Here is a 24,134-nt window from a genome sequence, read left to right as displayed (position 1 = left end):
TGCTCAATAAAGATGAATCCAGCTTTGCACCAGCTCTAAATCTCTCTTAGGAGGCTGTAGCTCTTGGGGTTGGGCCCATCTCAAGCGCCCAATACCTCCTTTGATTATCTTTATGTGTTTTTTGCTGCATTCTTAGAATAAAATATGCTATTTAGATCTAGATCTTGTTTTGTTATTTAGTTTGTTTTTTTTATGAGTAAAATAGCTTTTCATGCTCAGATTTAGTTGATAGGTTGTTAACAGAAAAAGCTTCAAGAAAAGGGCCAACAAACATCTATGGTTTCACCTCTCCCTCAGTGGGATCAGGAGCTATGACTGGGATGACTTTGTTGTCCACAAAAACACTGACTTTGCTTTGCCATGCAATCATTAGTGTTTGGTTTGCATTTGCAGAAGTTGGTTACATGTTCAGATCTTTGAATGCTTCATTACATAGTTAATATACATGGTTTCCTTGCAAATAAAGCTGTTGTCCATTCTTGTTACTATTAGCTAGATCATATTAGGGTAGCATAACTAGATCTTTGTTTTCTTGCATGTCTTTGTTGGTTCAGCTGGAAACACAACTTGCAGAGCACCTGTTATCCTTCTCTATCTACCCATAATCCATCAGATAATCTGCTCCAGCCCTTAGTCCATGATTCGTACCCTTCATTTTCCATACTTTCCCCCCTTGCCCTAATTCCTACATCCTTGTGCATCATCGCTTCCTCCATCCTTGAACAAATCCAATCGCTCCTTAGCCTCATCCACCAAGTCCTAGACATATTCACACCCCTATTTCACCTCCATACTCATTCCTCCATCTTTTTCCCTCCATCCATGCTCCAAAATCCCATTTCGAAACATCCTGTACAAGAATTATAGAACATCCTGTAGAAATCCTGAACATCCTGTAGAACCCCTGCAGACTTCCTGTAGAAGCTCATAAACACGGTTTCTTGGTAGCCAAACTTTGTGAGACTCTCTGGAAGGGTGTTAGGGACTCCTTAGACCCTCTCTGAACCTTCCCGACCTCTTCCAATCATTTCTCCTCCTTGATCCACCTCTGCACAGTCAAAAATAGTTAAAAGCACATGCATGATAATTCCAACAACTTAATCAAAAATACAAAAAGATGTTTTCTTCAGATAGAGGTAGTCTAGACACATGTATTTTACCTTCATAGAAGTAATGGCATCTCTTTCAGTAGTTTGCATGCTCTCCTTTGCGTCAGTAGGACTAGCTGGTAGAATTAGGGTTTGCTAGGGTTTGTGTTTCTTTTTGGCTTTTAGTTTCTTTTTGCAATTAGATTAGCTTCCTTCGAGTTACATTTCATCCATCAATTAAAAAGCTTCTTCTAAGAGCTCATAGAAGTTGGCTTAAGCTCCTAGTGGACTTGTGCCAGCTGACCAAGTGACAGTTGCGACAAGAGCTAGTACTTGTGCATACAGCACCGTCGCTTCCAAGTTTGTTACGAACTACCAGGTTGATAAAATTAAAGAAGGGAGTTCCAGGAGTTGTAGCATTATTGCTACAATACTGGAGCCCACCAGGGCTACCAAAGGCAACCCGGGCAGATCCGGTGCTGGTGGAGTTGTTAAGAGAGTGGATGGTAGAACTGTTCTCAGATTTTCCTGGGGAATGGGCTTCAACACCAGCATTCAAGCTGAAGCTCTGGCCCTTTTCCAAGGGCTGAAGCAACTTAAAATTCTCGGAATCAATGATGCAATAATGATGGGAGACTCCCAGACTATCATAAAAAAATTTATTGACAGCTCAGTCCCATCAGATCTAAGGCTATCCAGGTTGATTACCAGAACAAGAACACTTTCAAATTCTTTTCAAAGCTTGAAATTCTATCATGCCAAGAGAGACAACAACAAAGAGGCTGACAATGAAGCTAATAAAGCTGCTCTTCTTCCCCTCGGAGTCATTCTCAGAGATGAAGAAGAAGGTTGGGATCCCATTCCTTAATCACCTAGTGTTCATGATTTACTGGCTTATACTGAAGCAGTTTGTTTGCATTTTTAAATTGGGAAAAATAGAGGCGGTTTCCAGAAAAACAGTTTGTAAAAATCTCTGGTGTAGCATAGGAAAAGAGACCTCGGTCCTGGACAAAGAGCATTACGGTTTTTGCTCTGCATACTATAATCAGAATTGCGGCATTTTGGCCAGAAATTAATATATCTCTTTAACCGTTTCTGTTAAAAAAAAAACAAAACAATGATAAGGATCAAAGAGAACTTAATCATTTTGAACTTTTTGGCTATTTTTATTAAACAATTAACATATTATTTATCAACAGAAATCATTTGTTGGTTGTTTAACAAGTTATATCAAAGCCAATTTCTTGTTGGAGATTCAGTTTGTATAGGATTTATTTACATGAAGTTGATATGGAGTCACTCATAAGTATTGAAAAACTTACTAGGATGAATTTCACAATATGGAGGCATTAACATTTGGTGATTGTGGAAGACAACCATATAGAAGGAAATCAAGGTGTTCCTTTTCTAGAGGAAGATCAAAGTCTATGTAGGGGAGAAAAAAGTGCTACCATTATAGAAAACCTAGCCATATCAAGAAACATTGCAAGATATTAAAAGGAAAACAAAAGGAGCAAAAGTAAACCATCATCAACAACAATGAAGAAACTATTGTTGTTGCATCAGATGGGAAGGCATTAATTATTGTTTCTTATGAAGATGCATGTCTCTATACTTTTTGTCATAATAGTGATTGGGTTTTAGATTCTAGAGCCTCCTACCATGCTATACTAACTAGAGAAAATTTTATTTCTTATTAATCTAGATTTATGGGAATGGTAGGTAATAAAAGTATTTGTAATATTGGAGGAGTAGGAGATGTACTAATAAAGACAGAAGATGGTTTTAGTTTATTGCTTAAATGGGTTAGGTATGTACAAGCTTTTGGGATGAATTTTATTTTAGGTTCGAAGTTAAATGATGAAGGCTACCTTACTGTGTTTGGCAAAGGAGGTTGGAAAATTGTGAAGGGGTCACTAGTTATTTCAAAGAGGTAGAAAATTGGCACTCTCTACATATTAAATTCAAAACTATAAAGTTTTGATATTGTTGTTGTTAAGGAGTTTGTAACATATTTATGGCACAAAAGGATTGGCCACATGACCGAAAGAGTCCTAAAAATCCTTGTTGAACAAAAACTTTTGCCTGGGATAAAAGGTACATAATTTAAATTTTGTGAACATTGTGTTATCGGTAGACAAAAAGGGTATCATTTATGAGAGATGATCCTAAAATAGATACACAAATATTAGATCTAGTACATTTTTATGTTTGTGGCCCAATCAATATAATTTCACTAGGAGGAGCTACTTATTTTGTTACTTTTATTGATGATGCTTCAAAAAAAGTGTGGGCATTCCCTATTAAAAGCAAGGATCGATTTTTAGACATTTTTCGTAAATTTCATGTGGATATTGAAAGGGAAACTAATAAATTATTGAGATGTATTGGAACAGATAATGGTGGGCAATAGTACTCCAATGCATTCGAAGAATATTGTCACATACATGGCATAAAACATTTAAAAATAGTTCCTCACACTCTACAACAAAATGGAATAGCTGAGAGAATGAATAAAACAATAAAGGAGAAGGTGAGAAGTATGCTTTCAAAGTCTGGTTTGCCTAAATAGTTTTGGGAAAATGTTGTCCAAACAGCATGCTACTTAATAAATCGATCTCCCACAACTTCATTGGATGGTGGCATTCCTTAAAATGGTATGGAATGGTAAATATTTGTGTTATGCTCATTTGAAAAAAATTGGTTGTGAAGCATGTGTGCATATTCCTAAAGAACAGGGGTCCAATTTAAATGAAAAATTATTAAAATGCATTTTCTTAGGATATGTTGATAATGAGTTAGATTATATGGGATCCTTTTAAAAAGAGAGTTCTTAGAAGGAGGGATGTTATTTTTAATGAAGAAAAAATGTTTAAAACTAATGACAAAGATGTGGAGTTGAAAAGATTTGTTGAAATTCCAAAACAACAGGAAAATCAACCACCATTATAAGAAGACAAACCAAGAGATAATGAGCACCCATTGCAACAAAATGAAAGTGAGGAACAATAAGGAGAAGAACATGAAGAACAACAAGATCAACAATCATTAGCATAAATTCTACCATAAAATTCATCAATTCCACTGGTCTACCTGGCCACATAGGCCTTCGCAAAAGTATTCCCCCTTAGAATACATTTTATTGATCGATGAAAGTGAACCTATGCATTTTCAAGAAGCAAGTGAAGGATAAAATAACATCAAATGTCAAAAAGCTATGCAAGAAGAGTTAAAATCACTGCATGATAATAAGACATGGGACTTAGTTGAAAGGCCAAAAGGAAGAAAGGTTTTAAAGAACAAGTGGGTGTATCAAATAAAATATGAAGGCGAGGAAAATTAGTAAAGATTTAAAGCAAGGCTAGTGGTGAAAGGTTTTGGGTAAGAATAAGGTATTGATTTTATACAAATTTTCTCTAGTTGTTAAAATGCCATCAATACGAGTAGTGCTTGGTCTTGTAGCTACTCTAGATTTAGAATTGGAGCAATTAGATGTTAGGAAAACCTTCCTATATGGTGATTTAGAAGAATAGATATATATGGAGCAGCTACAAGGATTCATTGCAAAAAGTAAAGAAAACTTGGTTTGCATCTTGAAGAAGAGTCTATATGGGCTGAAATAAGGACCTCGCCAATGGCATAAGAAATTTTACTCTTTTATGCATGATCATAATTTTAAAAGGCTAAATGCAAATCATTGTGTATACATTAAAAGAGATGAAAGATGCAATTCCATTATCTTATTAGTTCTTGCCAAGGCAAGGATATAACAATCGATTTGTCTGTTGACCACTAATAGTTTAGACCATGACAACTTCTAATGTTTAACTTTGTAAATCATTAAAATATTTTTTTATTTTAATAATAATAAAACAATTTATTACCATTTGATTGGCTTAAAAGTTTGTCTTATTTCAGCGCTTTTGACATGTGTCCCATGTCACCCATGAAATTTGGTTACCCTAAGAATTCGTCAATTTTCATGGGTATCATGATTGGCATCTTGTAATCAAAATAAAACTAAAACTAAATCTATATTTAAGTAAATTATAATCAATTTTCTTCAATTTATTAACAAAAAATCAAGAGAAACTCTTCAAGATAATATATTTAAATATTTCCTATAACCCTCTCTCCAAACAAATTTATGATAATTTATAAAATTTCAAAATAAAATAATAATGTGATATTTTCCTATATAATGTAGGGTCGTTATACATTGATTTATTTTAATTTAGTTAGCATTTAAATTTATTAAAACATTTATATAAAACTTTTATTTTTACTTAATAAGAAAATAAATAAATAATTTGATACTATATTAATTTTTTTATAATAAAATGATTAAAATATATGATGATGATGATGGTGGTGGTGGTTAACGTCTGCTGAGACCAAACATTGGTCTATTGGACCTAAAGAAACAAATTATTTATTTTGATTTAAGATTTTATTCCTATGCTCAAAAAGCGTGGAGAGAAGTCTCCCGAGCTCACTATAATTTTGACATTGTAAAAGGCTAGGAAGGTCAGTATTGTAACAAAGATTGTGAAACTGAGATCTAATGTGGTTGTACGCGGGGCACTCTAAGAGGAAGTGGTTTTCATCCTCGATGTTCCTATTCTTACATATATGGCAGATCCTTTCCATCCATGGTGTTTAGGAACTGCCCAACGACCTGTTTCACTATGGAGCTCATGAGAATTCGTTCTAATCTTTGCTATATTAATTTTCTTCTTTGAGCTAGTTAAAATAGAGAGATACTTTTGATCTACTAGGGTGGGGTTGATGACCTTCTTATAATAACTTCATTTTCTTTTAGCCGCTAAATCTTTCTCTTTTTTCTTTGAACTTAGAAGTAACAATATCTTTAATGTTATTAATGTTTTGCAATGCATCATTCTCGTTGATCTCCCAATAGTTTAACCAGGCCCTTGTGTCTTTATGCCACCCCCGATTGAGCCTTAGGTGGTTTTGGCAAGACTTTAAAGCTAGCTTAGGAAGTCTATGATCGTCTATGTTATTGAGTTTGTGCTTGTACAGCAGAAGCCAAATCATAGCTAATCTCTCAATAGGGGAAAGACCTGCTTCTATAAGGAGAATAGGATAGGGTGTATTACTTTTAATTTTCAGGTTATAAGTTATAAAACGCTTCTGGATTTGCTCAATCTTTCTCCATGATTCTCTGGAGAAGCTGCAACCTCAAACCTCACAGCCATATAATATAACAGGAGTGACTAAAGTTTCAAAGAGGAACTTCTTTTTATCCCACATTACGAGGTTTGTTGTTTTACAATTACTTTCAAGACCAAAATAAGCTTTCCACCCCCCATTAATCCTTTTCTCAATGCTATGGTTCCAGTTGAGCTTGTGATGAATATCAATTCCTAGGTACTTGTCAGAATACACTTCCTCCAAGTTATTATTGTCATACATAAAATTAGCGTAAGTGTCCTTCTTGGATTTGATAGTCATAACTTTTGTTTTGTCAGTGTTAACAGTCATACCCATGGTAGAGCAGAAATCCTTAAGAAGCTTGAGTTGCTTATCAAGATCAGATGGGCACCTTGCGAAAAGAACAATATCGTCAGCATAGAGAAGAAGGATGATGACTATCCCAGCTAATATCGTGCCATCACATCCTACTTCCTCTAAATAGCCTTCGAGCTTATCGATGTAAATGCCAAATAGGGTAGGGGAGAGGGGGCAACCTTGTTTAACTCCGATGTTACACTTAATATCTTTTGACCACCCCTCATTGCTTTTTAGCTTGGCAATTACATTCTCGTATAACCTTATAGCGGCAGCTCTCAACTTGAGAGGAACCTTTAGCTTATATTAAATATTAGCAATTCAAATTTGAAATAAAATTAAATTAATTTGATATTTTTAATTTTTATATAAAATTATTTTTTTAATAATAATTTAATGTAAAAATATTTCATATGAATTATTTAATTAATCTAAATTTAAATTGGTTTGAAGTTTTTAATTTTGTTTTTCGTGTATATTCATAATTAAATTAATTTTTATTTATTTAATCTAATTTAAGTTGGTTTAAAGTTTTTAGTTTTATTTTTCGTGTATATTTGTATTTAAATTAATTTAATTTTTAAAATATTTTTATATATATTTAGATTTATTATTTTATTTTTTAATATAATATTGTATTATGTAATGTGAGAGCATTTTCTTTTTATAATAAATTTCAAATAATACTTAAAATGAAGATTTATTAAATCTTTATAAAAAATGACTATTTAACTAGTTCAAAAAAGAAAATTAATATAGCTAAGATTAGAACGAACTCTCATGAGCTTCATAGTGAACCCAGTTGTTGGGCAGTGCCTAAAGCACCATGGATGGAAAGGTTTTGCCATCTCTGTGAGAATACGAACATCGAGGATGAAAATCACTTCCTCTTAGAGTGCCCCGCGTACAATCACATTAGATCTCAGTTTCAAAATCTTTATTGCAATATTGACCTTCCTAGCCTTTTACGTTGTCAAGATTACGGTGAGCTCGGGAGGCTTCTCTCCAAGGTTTTTGGGCATAGGAATAAAATCTTAAATCAAACTAAATAATTCATTTCTTTAGGTCTAATAGACCAAAGTTTGGTCTTAGTGGACGTTAACCACCATCATCGTCATCATAATTGTAACAACACCATTTAGTGAAAATACAAATTTAATATTATAACAATTTTATGGCAAAATCTTTCATAATAGTCCTCAAAACAAGAAGATTTAGTTGGATCTTAGCGATTGGCATACGTCATTAAAATGAAATATTTTTTTTATTAGTCCTTGCCAAGGTAGGACTCTAGCAACCACTACTAGTTTAACATTGACCAATACAAGTTATAATGTTTAACTTTGATAATAAAATACATATGTTTCAATATTGTTGCAAAAATTATTTTTCAAACATTTAATTGGACCATAAATGAAAGGCTTATTGTAGCCTTTATGCCATGTGGATAATTGTCTCATATTTTTCTGCCATAATTATTGGATGTGGTTGCAATATTTATGTGATGAATCTTATATATTTTTGGAATGTTTTTTCATTATTAACCTTCATAGAAAAACCAACCAAGATAAGAAAATGTAGAATTTAATTGGATAGTAAAAATATTTTGAAATTTAAGGAATGAGACAAAGAAGAATTAAGTTAATTGTTTATTTCCATAAAATTGGTCTAGTAAGTTGTTATTTACTGGATTCATTGGACATGGATATATCATATAAAAATTGTCGAATCCCCATTAAAATTAATAAGATTTTTTAATTAAAGAACAAAACATTAACTCTAAATAATAATATTTTTTATAAAGACATGGTTGTCAATATATGTTGGTATGGTTAGAAATGAAAATAAATGTGGCTTAAAAAATAAATTTTATAGTGAAATAAAAAGTTGAAAATAAAATAAAATAATTATTTGAAAATAAATTTTATAAAAGGTAAGATGAATAAAATAGAAAATAAAAAATAAAATATAATAAAATAAACTAAACTAAAATGATATATTTATAATAAAATCAAACTATATAAATTATATAGTAAAATTATCATATTTAAAATTGTTCTTTCAATTTTATAAATAAATTTGATTTCATATATTGTTTTTTATATATATACATAATTTTTAATTTAGTATTCATTTTATACTTAACAATACAATCTCAGTAGAGGTTTCAGTCAAGGGCGAGCGTTGTTTCCACCTCCATAGAAACATAAATGCCCATCCTTTATAGCCCAGACACCCCTCCTCCTTACGTCATCGCATGTTCCCAACCATGCATCCATCGAATGTTGACGTAAGGAGGGGTCTAAGGATGGGCATTTATGTTTCTATGGAAGTGGAAATAGCGTTCGCCTCAGTCGAGCTTTTCAATAGGGTCCCATAATGTCAGTTTTTGCTTGGTTCCACGGGTATCACCGCCAATCACCTAATAGCTCATGGCGGAACAGCACCTAGGGGAACAGTAGCAAATATTGAAATATTTTTAAATAAAATTTTATATCAATATCTCAAAAGAAACCTGTATTAATAGAATTTATTGTTCAAACAATTAGTTTATATTAAATTATTTTTAATACTAAAATTTATAATAAAAATTAAAGTTGAAATGTATTTTTTTATTTAAAAAATAACATCAAACATTGATTTTTAAAATTTAGTTTCAATGAAAATTTTAAATATATTAATCATTTTTAAAATTATGTGTAACTTTTAAACTATTATATCTTATTATTTTAATTTCTAATTTTATAAAATTATTGATAATAAAATTTATTTTTTTTATATTTCTAACTTTTAATCTATCTTAATCTATCATTTTAATTTCTAATTTTATAAAGCCATTCATAACTATTATGTTAACTTCTAATTTGGGCCAATTCGGCATGATTTAATAATAATAATAAATAATATAAATAAATAAACAAAACAAAAAAACCTCACTATATATGAGTGAACAAAACAAAAATTATGTTGTAGATTGAAATAAATATTTGAAAACCTCATTCCCTTATATTTTTATAAACTTATGCACGGCAACAAGTGGTGTTTAAAGTCCATTTAATGAAATCAATGGAATACCAAACCTAAAATGTATATAAATTGGTAACCAATCCAATACAATATGTTCAAACAAAATATTATTGGGAGATGAATTGAGTATATTTGCTACATAAGGTATTTAACTTACACTATCAAGGTAACAAATCCAATTCAATATGGTCAAACAAATCCAATATGTTCAAATAAAATATTATTGGGAGATGAATTGAATATATTTATTACATAAGATATTAAAGTTAGAACGTCAAATTGTAAATAGAACAGAATTACACATATAACTCATAAAGTTGTCAATTAACAAAAGACTATATTATATGTACAAATTGTGAATATAATAGAATTACACATATAACTTGTAAAGTTATCAATTAACAAGAGAATATATTATCTGTAAACAACAGTGTTTATGTCATTGTTAATATAATGGTCATTGTTAATATGATCTACTAATATCATTAGCAAATGTGATCTACTAATATCATTAGCAATCCAAGCTCCTAGATCACAAAACTTTATGTTGTTTTTAGTAGTTGGATCATTATTGGATTGTATAACAGTGTCATTTGAAAGGAACTCCATATATATTATTATTTTTTTTTCAAAATATTATATATCAACACTTGTATATCTTCATATATTAAAAGTATCAATCCAAGCTCCTAGATCACAAAACTTTATGTTGTTTTTAGGAGCTGCATCATTACTAGATTGTATAATAATGTCATTTGAAAGGTGATGCAGTGATGCAGCCCAGGCCACTCCCAGGCCACTTCTACCAGGATCTTCTCACCACATGCATATAAAAGCGTATTTCCTGATGTTGAATCTTATGATTTATAACATTCATTGACAATTCAATAACTGTTCAAACTTAGAGTTGCAAACTATATGTGCGCTCTTTACCAACCTCAACCCAACAGTCCTTTCATGCTCTGCGTTGTATTTAAGACAATTTCCCTTTGACCGGAGATCGGTAGTACATTTAAGAACAACGCCATATATTCATTTAATATCAGAAGAATAGTGATAACAATACAGCGTTTTATAAAACCTTATGCTCGGCGGATTCAATGCTATAAAAACCATACTTTTTAAAATACGGTGCTTTCAAACCATACTCGCACAGTACACTTCGAGAAACTCTTAGAACAAACATATAAAAAAATATGAGCTTGCGCACAAGTACTTACGCCCCTCTCTGCTCTCGGTGCTGGCTGTATGCTATAAACAATGGCTTGCAAACCCCGGACTGTCCCTATATAAATCGCAGCACTTCATAGCGGGTTGATTCAGGTATATCGCCATACCCTTCCGCCTTTATATTGGTTATGACCGGTACATTTACAAACGCAATCGGAACCCATACACTTACTTCGCCAGTTCCGCCTTTATCCATTCGATACAGTTGGTAATTTGGTTCTCCATGCGATGTCGGATTCCCGAATTATATAGACACAATATATATGGGTTCGGTTCCAAATTGAAACTCGTCTTTTAATTACGTTGCCATTCCGATAGCTCAAGCAATGACTCAAATATTATCTGCATAAACAGTGGCAAATACTTTCACTGTGACGGTTCTGGCGATCCACGTCCGTTGCATATCAGATAATATGGTTCCAGTTCTAGAACTCTCCACACTACCGCATACAATACGCAAATATGCTCCAACCGGAATGATGAGTTCAAACAACCAACGCTGCTTCCTTACTAATGATGCCACGCATCCATAGTTAGCCCCTACGCTATTTGCGCATTGAAAAACTCCACAATCGGATTAATACACAGTCACAAGCTATTACGCACTGTGTGTATTGGAAATTATGCAAGCGCCCTTCCCACAAGCACAATTGGATTAACCACCCGCACTTCAGTCGTTTTTAACATTTTAAAACATCAAATTATCACAGTAGCTGCGCATTGGAAAAGAAGCACCATTATGCAAATTCAAGTTATATGATATCAATTTCTACCACTACGTGAAGAACCATATCTCAGAATTCATTAAACTCAACCATGCTACAGAACTGAAGTCAACATATCATATTTAAATAAAAACAAGCATTTACAAAAGTTCTATTCATGGCCAGATATACAAATCCATGGCCCTTTTACAACTGCCCGAAGGCTGAGAACACTTCCTTACTTCTCACACTCACTCCTCACACTTCTCTGCCTGAGGCTCCCTAATTTATTAAACTCAGCATGATAAGAAAATCCTAAAATCACCCAACTAAAGCTCATGCAATGCATACATATGGCAAAAGCATCTTTTTAGCTTTATTCTGTCTTTTTCCTATTCTAAAATAGAAAAGTTATCCTTATCACTTTAATGTCCACATCCACTCCTTTATGCCTAAAAGCTCTCCTAGTTTTATTTGAGAATATCTAATTAACTAATGCATGACCCCTATGTCTATTATTTACAATAATTCCCTTTTTAGCTGGATGCTCCCGCATCAAAAGGAACTCCATATATATTATTATATCTTTTTCAAAATATTATATATCAACATGGTAAAACTTGCATATCTTCTTATATAAAAATATAAAAATAATACATCTTTATATAAAAATATTTAAATATAACTATCTAAAATTTATTGTCATCTTATTCACATTAATAGCATCATTTCTTTATTATCCCTATTATCCTCATTCAGCTTTGATAAAGCATTAATGGCATATTTTGAAATAATAAATATGAAATGTCATTTCATATACTTTTCATGAACAAATCACAAAAGTCTATTAAAAAAATCTATAAAATATTTGACATTGCCAAAGTTATCTAAAATAGTGAACTGTATTTAATGTATTATAGAACACATGTTTATGATATCCTCTCTAATGATATTTTAACATGTTAAGTAATGATTGTTTCCATTGCAAGGGAAATATTGAATTGTATCTAATGTATTATATGACACATTTCTATGATGTATTTTCTAATGATATTTTAACATTGTAAGTAATGATTGTTTCCATTTCCACCTCGAATTAGATGATGTGAGTCCAGGTATAATAGGTCATTTGAGTCAGTATAACAAGTATGGGATACATGTCCACAATCGTTACCATGTAAAATTTCTAGAACTTGATCATTAATGGGCATGCATTGATATCACAGATCATGTATTGAGACATGGAGGTGTTTCCACCACCACCATGAATATAAGTGACATATGTCAGTTCTTACTCAAGATTGCACGTAGAAAAACCATAAACAATGGAAACGCAGATGGTTTTCTATTTCCTTTTCTTTCTTGTGTGTAGATTGAATTTTAAATTTTAGTTTTAGTCAGCATAATTTTAACAAAATGGATGGAGAGATTTTTAGTTAGCATATTGTTAACAAAATGGCAGAATGGCATGAAAGGGTGGTGGAACGAGTAAGAAACTCAACATAGTGATGATAGATACATCAACCATAGATGTAATCATGATATTAAAATGTTTTGAATCTCATATTTTGTTACACAAGTGTTTATCGATGGTGTGCTCTCCAATTTGTGCAACAACAACCCCTCCCCTATTCACTACAAGGAGTGAGTAGATTATTCCCTTGATGGTGACTTGATTTTTTTTGTTCGAAGTTAGTGTACAAGAATATTGAAGATTGGGTTGTCAGGAAACCAAAATAGTATTATATTTGACAATTTTTGTTTCACGTTTGCTTATATATATATATATATATAGTTAATAGGCATGGACTGCGTTGCATCCAACATCACTTGTTATTATATGTTGATTGTTGAGAAAGATAAGGTAATGATTAACAAGTTAAAAGGAGAATTAAACAAGGTCTTTGCAATGAAGAATTTAGGACTAGCAAGAGAGATTTTGGGGATGCAAATTATACATGACAGAAAAAGGATGAAATTATGGTTGTCACAACAATAATACCTTGGAAAAGTACTGGAAAAAAAATTCACAATAGTTGATGCAAAATCTCTAGGTACACTTCTCATTTCAAATTAACATCTAATTTAACAATGCCCCACTACTATTGAAGAAAAAGAAGAAGTGTTCAAGATTCGGTATGCTTCTACAGTAGGAAGTCTTATGTATGTTATGATATGCACCGACCCTAACATTAATACACATTCAATGGGAGTAATAAGTAGGTTTCTTGCAAACCCGTGGAAGGAACATTGGAGTGTTGTTAAGTGGGTTCTAAGATATATTAAAGGCTCAATTGATTATTGTTTGTGCTTTCAATATACTAATACCTTGTTGTAAGGATTTATAGATGTTGATTTCACAGGTGACATGGATTTTAGAAGATCCACAACAGATTACATCTATACTTTTGCAGGGGAAGTCTCATAGGTATCTAGACTCCAAAAGTTGGTGGCTCTTTCTATCACACAAGTTCAATATATGGCAACAACGGATGCATGCAAGGAAGTGATCTGAATGAAGAGGTTCCTAGAAGAACTAGGCCTGCAGCAAGGAAAGTATGCATTGAATTGTGATAGCCAAAGTGCAATCCATCTTGCCCAAAAATCTCTCTTTTCATTATAAGACAAAGCATATTGATGTTATATATCACTCAATTCGCCAAGAATTAGATGATGGGCTACTACAGTTGGAGAAAATACACAAAGGATAATTCTTCTGATATGTTAACAAAAATTTTGCCCACTGATAAGCAAGATACTTCAAAACCTTGGTTGGCATGTTGCAAATATGATAAAAGGAGGTTTGGGAAATCATCAACAAAGAGATAGAAATTTGTATTTGGACTCAAGTGAGAGATTGTTGACTGTCAGACCAAATAAATAAAATAAATGTATAATGTAGTATTATGACTTCTTGAAACTTCTCAAAGTGTTTACAGTAGTGGTTTTGGGTTTGTGGTTTTGGACTCGTGTTTTTCATAGCACATTTTATTGTGCCAATAATATTTTATAGATTATTTGATGAGAGACTATTTATATGTAATATGTATTAGACATTATGCTTGGGGTTGATAAGGCAAGACTATTGGAGTGAGTGAAAGCCCAAATAGTTCTAAGTTCTTATTTAATAGGAAAGTAACATATCTCTTTCCCCTTTTCCCAGTAAAGTTTTCAACCTAAATCTATTGCTTATTTTGGTTCTATGATTTTTCTTTCATGTTGTTATGCAGATCTAGGATTTGAATTAACAAGCATATAGGACATTATTCAATAGATTTGATATTTTTGTTGATAAATAATTTTTACCATTCTTATTTTTATGGGTAGATTTCTCAATGATTATTATAATGATATAACGGTAAAAATGGTAAAAATAATGAAAATGGGGAAATACAATCTGCCATTTTGATCCACTCATCCCTTGTGGCAAGGATAGCGAATTTTCTTATGTGACGTATTTTGTTTAATCTTCAAGAAATAGGTTGGTTGGTTTGACCTTTTTTCTTTAATGCATAATGCACAATCCATTACCACCATGTTTTATGGGGTTACCAACCAATGTTAATGGTTAGTGGTTAACATCACCCTCTTCTAAAAAACTAATTGACAGAAATACAAAAAATGGCATTGACAAGGTATCAACTTCGTCGTGCTTAAGCACTCAAAAGAAATGAGAATTATTACTCCTCCTCCCTACGTCTGGATTAGGGAGGTTCACGCTTGCTTTCCCACGCCTTAGTCCGGAACATTATCCTCTGCAATTTACTTTAGACACAGTAAATCTTTGTTGCGTGCTGATGGATTGATGTTCATGCGAATGCGGTCTCTAGCGCTCCCGCTCGCAGTAATGGTAAGTATTTGGTTTCCTTTTCTTTGCAAAATGCTGATACCTAAACACGTTTTCATGCCTCATAAAAGGAATTCATAGCTACAGTGCTTTTTATGGTTTTATTTCTAAGTTTACTCAACTAGAACCGGAAATCCTTGTTATATTTCTGGTTAGTCACTGTAAATTCATGAAGTTTTTCTAGTCTGAAACATCAAGATGTTAAAGGATCTTTTACACAAAATCAGAAGGTTCATAGTAGTTTATAAGCCGTGTACAGATATAAGGTTCAGAATTGGTGATTGGTGGTGTATATTTGAGGTTTATTGATGTTGTTTTGCATGTAATGAATCTCCATCACTTTAGATAATTCTCAGAAGTCTTGCCTTCGAATCCTCCCAGCTCCCTGGTGTGGCTCAGTAGCTCTCCCCTTTGCTGGAAAATTCTTCCGGTGATCGGTTTCATGCCCGTCCTTTTCATGAAAATTTCAAATTGGCATCGGGATTAGAAAGCTTTGTCCTCTAATATCCTGTCTTGTACCTGGAAAATCTTCAAATTCCTAGGAACATCCTCTTTGTGGTCTAAATGACAGCCAGATGCCATCATACATAAGTAAAGATGCCAAACCTTTCTGCTGATTTACTCTGAGCTGGTACATGCATTAATTTTGGAGATGTCTGGCTAGTGTCCTTTATGATTTCCCGATTATTCTATATTCCTATCCTGGTGTCAGGACAGCTCCTTTCCCTTTCCTTTTCCCATCCAAGCATTTATTCTATCCAGGTCCTCCTTTTGACGGAAGCCAGAGGGATTTAAATTTTCAGTACTCATCCGGATTTGGCAACTAACTAAAATATTACCGAAATCCAAGGTAAGATTTTTGGAGGCGTATGGACGGAGAGCCCGATGCAATTGCCACGGAGGACCTGATCCGGGCCACCATGGAGGCTGAGAGGGCATGGGAGAATGCCACGTTATCCGGTAATTGGCAAACAACACTGGATGATGTGGTTGTAAAGCCATCTTTCCAAGGTGTTGACAAGGAAAGGTCCCATCACTTATCCCGTAGAGAAGATAGAGGGGCGCAGAAGGAACAGGGTTTTCATGAGCACCTAAACTGCTATAACAAGACAAGAAAACCTGTTAAAATTACCGCTCCGCCTTCTGCAATCAAGATTGACAGTCTCCATCTGACCGAAAGGATTGAGAGTCTACAGAACCTTGCCCTTATAGGTAGATGGCATTTCCCCGAAATGAATGATGTTGATATGAGGAAATGGATAGCAATCCATTGGAAACCAGTGATAGGGTATATACCTATTATATCAAACCTTATGAAGGAGTGGTACTGCTTCCATTTTCTTAATGCTGCTGATGCTGAAGCTATTCAAAAATTCCCGTGGGTGTTTAAAAGGAGCTTCATTGCTCTTTATAGGTGGTATATGGGGTTTGACCAGCTGAAAAATGCGCCCTCAAATAACCTCATATGGGTAAAATTTCCAAATCTTCCCTTAGAACTGTGGTCAAAAGAAACCCTGGAGGAGATTGGTAATTCTATAGGCAGATTTATCTACGTTGATCCTTGGTGTCTTGGAGAAAAGGATAAGAGAATAGCTTGGGTCCTCATAGAAAAATCGTACAGGGGGGATATCCAAATCACATTGAGATTGCTTGGAGAGATCAGATAATCAAGCAAAGATTGGACTTCTGGGGCATCCCGGTCAGATGCGCAGTTTGTCATAAAACTGGCCATTTCATAAAAAAATTGTCCTAATCACAAGCTTCTTAAGAATAGGATCCTCAGACAAAAGGCGAGGAGACAGGTCTCATCGACTAGCCCATCCTCCACAGAGTTGCTAGAAGCCCATCTCCCCAATTCAACAGCTTCCCCACGGGTATTGTCACAGGACCCCCCTCTGTTTCCAGAAACCAAATTTGGCAGTCCAGGTAATATTAATAATTCTTTGATAAGCAGTCCTATAGCTTTTCAGTGCTCCCCCATTCCAGAACCAAGAGATGATAAAGCTATTCCTTCCCCGAGTCCCATGCGGGTAAAGGATTTCTCCGTCGGATCCATTCCTATTCCTATATTGTCCTCATCACCTCCCCCTAATCAAAATCTCTTATCTCATATTAAATGAAAAGAACCATGTGTGTCTGTCACCCTAGTGAACTCCCCTGCTTCATCCCTAATTAATCCTTACGATAGTGATCTGGATTTTCTTCTCAACCGAAAGTCTCTCGAACTGGAGCCTTTAACTATCCACAAACCCAGGAACCAGGCTTCGCCAATCATTAGTCCAGAATCTGCAAAAAATATAACTGTAAGGAAAAAGAATCGGGGTGGCAGCAGGCATTTTAGAGGAAGGACCAATGTTACAGACAGCGGGATTAGAAATCTCTCTCTATTTGATGTTCCTATTTATGGCATGCCAGATTCACAGCCTCTTAGAGCAAGCGCGGCTGGTGAATCCTCCAAATGACTTTTATTATCTCTATGAATATCAGGGGTCTTGGCGTTGACCCCAAATTTCTAACGCTGAAGAATTTTTTCTACTCTTCCAGGCCGGGAATAATTCTTATCCAAGAAACTATGCATAGTCGCAAAGCCACCATTTCTTACTTCAGGAAAATGCTTCCATCTTGGTATATGGTGGCTATAGAGGCTCGAGGATTGTTAGGCTGTCTAGCAACTCTATGAGATCCTAGGCGAATAAGAGCTAAAGCATATAAATGCTTTGTTGGGATCATCATTTCGGCATCCATCAGGGGAAAAGATCTTCCTATTAATATCTTAAACATTTATGCGCCTTATAAAAATAGAGCTCCCTTTTGGGAAAAAAAATTCTCATCAGATATGTTTGATATTGAACATCTCTTAATTGCAGGCGATTTAAATGTAACATTGAGCTCGGGAGAATGTTGAGGATTCGGGAAGAAAAAGGACCCGTCTGCTGATATCATAAAGCTTTAGCGTCTAAATAAAAATTTGGTGGATATCGTTCCTCCGGAAATGAAGCCGACATGGGTTAATGGCAGAACTGATAAGGCCTATATTGCTAAAAGGATTGATAGGTTCCTAGTTCATATCAGCATTATAGATAAGATGGGTATGCCTTTGTCAGCAGTGGGGAATGTACTTGTATCGGATCATAGACCTATTCTCTTATCATGGCCAGAAAAGGGTTCCAGAAGGGGATATCCCTTCAAGTTTAACAGAACTCTTTTACAAGACCCAGCGTTTAATGAATACATTTCCAATGCATGGAAAGAGCTAACAGCAAAGGCTAAGCTTCCCCCATTTTTAACATTCAGAGATAAGATGGCAGCAATGAGAAAGCTAGTGAAGAAATGGCAAATTCAAAAAAGGGAGAAAGATAGGCAGGAACTTCAGACAGTCCAACAGGAATTGGATAGCCTTTTGAAATTATCAGATGCAAACTCATACTCTTTCAGCATGAAATGCAGCATAAGAGAGTTTGAAAGGAAAAAATTTAAATTGCTGAAGCTAGAGGAATCCTTTTGGAGGCTTAAAAGCAGGGCTTTATGGCTCCAAGAAGGCAACAACAACACTAAGTTTTTTCATAACTTTGCTAATGCCAAACGTGACATAAACTCCATATGGAATATAAGGGATGGAAATGGAGGTTTCGATGTATCTCAAGATGACATCACAAAGGAGGCTGTCAGTGATTTCAAGAAACAATACAGCAGAAGGAATGATATCATATTTCGGGACATTCTATGGGGTATTTATTTGGTTCCTCAGATGTTTGATGATGAGAAGAATGAGGCCTTGTTCTAGCCAATCACAGAAGATGAGCTACTCGAAATTATGAAGTCCTTAAAGAAAGATAAGAGCCCTGGCCCGGATGGCTGGACAATTGAATTCTTCATCCACTTTTTCAACCTCATTAAATAGGATCTTCGAAGGATGGTGGAAGCATCTAGGATGTTTGGTAACATACACCATATCACTACTTCCACATTGATTGCCCTAATCCCAAAAAAGAGTGTGCCAAAATATTTTCATGATTTTAGACCGATATCCTTATGCAATATCTCTTTCAAAATCATTACAAAGGTTATTGCTTAAAGAATCAAAGGAACACTGGCCTCCTTTTTATCTAGGAACCAACACGCTTTTCTGAAGGGCCGCAATATTCTGGATGTTGTGGCTAATACTCAGGAGTGCCTGTTCTCTATGTCTTCTCATAATACAGAAGCGGCCATCATGAAAATTGACTTACAAAAAGCATACAATTGCTTACATTGGGGGTTTATTGAAAGTCTTTTGGCAAAGATTGGTCTGAGATCCAACTCCATCCGATGGATCATCGCTTGCATAGTGAATGTTAACTATGCGGTTATTATCAATGGTATTCCCTCTCATTTTTTTCAAGCAGAGAGAGGCTTGTGTCAGGGATGCCCCCTTTCACCTCTTTTATTCATTTTGGCTATGAACTCCCTAAGCATCCACATCAATAAAGCGGTAGCCGAAAATAATTGCAGACCTATTAAGATTTGCAGGCACAACTTCATTTCGCACAACCTCTTTGTTGATGATATCCTCTTATTTGCAATGTTATGCAGAACATCATGGACATGTTTAAAAGATATTCTTGAAAGATTCCAAAAAGCCTTTAGGCTTTTTATTAACAAAGTGAAATCTTTACTCTATCACAATGATACCAATATGGAAGTGGTGAATTGGATTTCTCAGCTTTTTGGGATAGAGTCAAGATCGATCAAGGAGGGCATCAAATATTTAGGTTTTCATCTTAAAGCTAAAGCTTACACAAGGAATGACTGGCAATGGCTGATAGAAAGATTCTATAAAAAGATATCGGCATGGGATCATAGATGTCTATCCTTGGCAGGCAGAGTCATTCTTTCTCAATCTGTTTTATTACAGTTGGCGGTCTTTTGGGCCCATTTATTTGTGCTTCAAGCATGCATTATTCAAAAGATGACCAAGATCACGGCAAATTTTATTTGGGGCGGAAAATCTGAACAGAGTAAATTCCATCTCTCCAAAATGGACATTATTTCTCTGCCTAAGCATCTCAGGGGATGGGGTTTAATGGATCTGAGGGATTTTGGGAAGGCCCTATTATGTAAATCACTCTGCAGAGGCATTTTTGGGGATGGGCCATGGAGTGTTATAGTAAAACAAAAATATATGAAAGGCAAAAGTCTCGAATATTGGTTCAGAATAGGAGCAATTGGAATTAAACAAGGATCTGCCATATGGCTCAGTCTTAGGAAGGTCGAGAAATATTTCTTGAAGAATCTAAAGTGGAGGATTTTTTCTGGAAACAATATCATAATTGGTTTGGATCCTATTTCATGTTGTCGGGGAAGCATTTCCATTCCAGACAATCTCATTTTTTCCTTTCACAAAATTGGTTACTTTACATGGGACAAGCTTATTTCTGACTGGAGCGGCCATAGACCCTTATGGAAGGATGCCTCTGATATCGGCTTGCCAGTCGAATTGAGTTCATCCTAGAACAATGTCAAAGATGCTCTAGTGGCAAGTGGGATTCGTCGTAGAGGGCCAAATGACCACCTAGTATGATCCTTGTCCAATGATCATATGATAGCTCAAGTAAAAGATATTTATTCTGATATTATTTCTTCTAAGGTTTTGCCTACAAGCTCAAAATTTCCGACGGTACTTTGGAAATCGGGTTGCCCTCTTAAGATGATTCTTTTCTCATGGTTAGTGCTTAACAATAAGAACCTGACATGGGATAACTTGAGGAAAAGAAGCTGGCATGGCCCAAGCAGGTGTTCGATGTGCGAAGCAAATGAGTAGTCTAATCTTCACATGTTCTTCCAATGCAAATCCTCTCAGCGAATCTAGTATGACCTAGCCATCTCTTTTGGTTTTCCTCATGTTGTTTTTGTTTCTATCCATGCAGCTTTCGAATGGTGGAGCAGGCAAAGGGAGCCTAGGCGTGTTCTCATCATCATTATGTTATGGTGTGCATGGAAATGGAGAAATCACAAGGTTTTCAGAGACTCAAAGATCCCCTATAAGTCCATCCTGCATAACATTTTTGCAATCTTTGACTCAATCCCAAAGAAGCTGCCCAAATAGCTGGGGCCCGTCATATGGCTTTGGCGTTTTTTGTCCTCGGTATATATGATGGATATGTTTCAACAAGCTTCTATCAACATATGCTTTCTTGTGCCTTATTGCTTTGAATCTGAGCCTGGTTCTGGATGTTTTGTATATGGTTCTTCCTGTTCTTCTCTCAGTCCTTTTCTGATATAACTATGTGTCTTCTGTTTTAGGTGCTTTTACATCTGTTCTTCATGTTTCCGTCAAATGATGGTTTTGACTCGTGGCTTCACAAGCTGCTCCTTTTTGTATCTGTATCCTATCATGGTTTTTATATTGACTTAATATAATCTATGAAGCTTTTTTCTCTGAAAAAAAAAATAAAAATAAAAATAAAATAAAAATAATAAAAATAAAATAAAATAAATAAATAATAAAAAATCATTGTTATTTGAGAATATTTACATGGTATCTAAGTTTAGTTGTTTAAAGAATTATTCATCAAATGATGGAATCTACTTTGCTTTCAATTTCAAAAAAAAAAAAAAAAAAATTCAAATTTTTACAACCACATGTATAAAGATAAACATGTATGATATCTAAACTCACAATATAGTTGGCATTTAGTTAGAATTTATTTTTTTGCAGAAAAAGTTTTTTTGAAAATTCAATATTTTACAACCACACATATACAGATAAACAGTTATGATATCTAAACTCGCAATATAATTGCTATTTAATTAGAATTTAATTTTTTACCAGAAAAATAAATAAATAAACAAAATATTTGTTGACGTCTCTTACATTTAATGAGATATGTCAAAAATAAAGATAAAAATAATATAAAACAAAGAAAATAATAATAAAGTTAATTTTTTTATTGAAGTTGGTTAATTAATTAAAAAAAACACACACAATAATACTATATTCACAAAATAAATTATAAAATATATTTTTGTAAATTTTAAATCAAAAATTGAAAAACAAAAAAATAATATTATTAAATAGCTTGAGAAACTCCCAAGCAAATCAACATTAACAATCAAAGCAACTTGCAGTGGGATAATGCCTTTGTTATATGAAGAGAAGGCAAAAGGTGATTACTAGAAAAAGACACATATCAATGGCCTTTATAGATAAAGAGAACAAGTTATTGAGAAAAAAAAATCCCAAGGAAAAATTTAAAAAATTAGCATCAATTGTAAATCAAGATTTCAAACGATTAGAGAATGACTATCGTAATAAGATTTCAAATCCGTGAAGTGAAATATGCATTTTTTTCTCAAGGATGAGTTGATCTCTTAGAGTAGCCTCGTCAACTTCTATTAAAAAATGAACCAAGAAAATTTCCATTTATGCTATCTGATATAATTGGGAAAATATTCAATATGTAATTAGGAAATAGAATATGTTTATTTTTAGACATATGGATCATGGTCTATGAGTTGCAGGATGCTATTTGTGGATGATTGGTCATGTTGGTAAAAATAGATGGACTTCTATTTTTAGACATATGGGCGGTTTCTATTTTTAGACTGTCAGGCTAAAAATAGAACAGTCGAATATTATTAGCTCATAATAATATTTGGACTATAAACATTATCTTATCCTCTTTGAGCACTTCAGTTTGAGCTACAGATGTGGCACATGCAGCTGTCAGAAGGAAATACGCTTTTCTTATGAGTCAGTTTTGTTATTGCATGGTGGACTTCAGTTAGAACTCAAGTGATTGAGTTTGGTGGAGTTGATTGAGGAGTTGATGGAGTTGTGTTCAGTTTGACTTGGTTGAACTAGTTGTATTTAGTCTAACTGCAAATACACTAGTGATGAGTGATGTGAATCAATTGTTAAATTAATTCACTAATTATTAACTCATAAAGCAACTAAAGAATACCTCAGTTAACTCATTGCATGGACAGTTCGGTGGAGACAGGTGTTAGAGGTTGAGATTGCTATCAGTTGTGACTATAGTTGTGCATGAGATTTGCACAATCAATGGATTGAGTAATGCCAATGAGGATTTCATGGTTCAGCCAAGGAAATACGAGTTTGGATCAGCCATACTCATCAATTCTCATGCAGGATTGTGCAGTGGAGGCAGGCAAGCAGTAGAAGAGATTTGAACCTGTGATTGATTCAGATCTGAGCTAGTTTTGTGTGTAACAGGTGGATATAGTACTGAGTACTTGTGAGGAGTATTGTACTATGTATTGTTACATGTTCTCAATCATTATAATATACAGATAGTGTGGGGTTTTCAGCTATATGCTTTCCCCGGGTTACATACTGTGTTAATGTGTGCATGTGATTGATGTTTCATTGTTTTAATTCTGCAAAATTGATGATCAACGTAGAGGAGGTTATGTATTATGCATGCATTCCGCAATAGTGTATAATCAGGTTAATCTCTGTGAATAAGTGTCATATTATTCAAAATTTCTACAGATTTTAGGTTGGAAGTTAGATGATGAAGGCTACCTTACCGTGTTTGGCAAAGGAGGTTGGAAAATTATGAAGGGGTCACTAGTTATTGCAAAGAGGTAGAGAATTGGCACTCTCTACATATTAAACTCAAAACTATAAAATTTTGATATTGTTGTTGTTAAGGAGTTTGTAACATATTTATGGCACAAAAGGATTGGCCACATGACCGAAAG

At 34.1% G+C, this 24,134-nt stretch overlaps 1 protein-coding gene across 1 annotated transcript; it reads left to right on the top strand.

The window, feature by feature from the left end:
- The first annotated feature begins 18,420 nt into the window (after positions 1-18,420).
- On the top strand, positions 18,421-19,212 carry LOC149267150 (uncharacterized). The gene has a single exon (XM_089410305.1). The coding sequence runs from the start codon at positions 18,421-18,423 to the stop codon at positions 19,210-19,212; it is 792 nt and encodes a 263-aa protein (XP_089266431.1).
- The last annotated feature ends 4,922 nt before the right edge of the window (positions 19,213-24,134 follow it).

Source organism: Pinus tabuliformis, chromosome 6 (genome assembly GCF_031772625.1).
Source record: "Pinus tabuliformis cultivar Carrire ecotype Pingquan chromosome 6, CPIR1, whole genome shotgun sequence".
Lineage (NCBI taxonomy): Eukaryota > Viridiplantae > Streptophyta > Pinopsida > Pinales > Pinaceae > Pinus > Pinus tabuliformis.
The sequence above is the reverse complement of the archived record's forward strand: the minus strand, read 5'-3'. Positions and strand labels throughout refer to the sequence as shown.

Excerpts from the sequence above, each read along its gene's own strand:
- LOC149267150 (XM_089410305.1), top strand. The coding sequence starts at position 18,421 with ATGAAGCCGACATGGGTTAATGGCAGAACTGATAAGGCCTATATTGCT.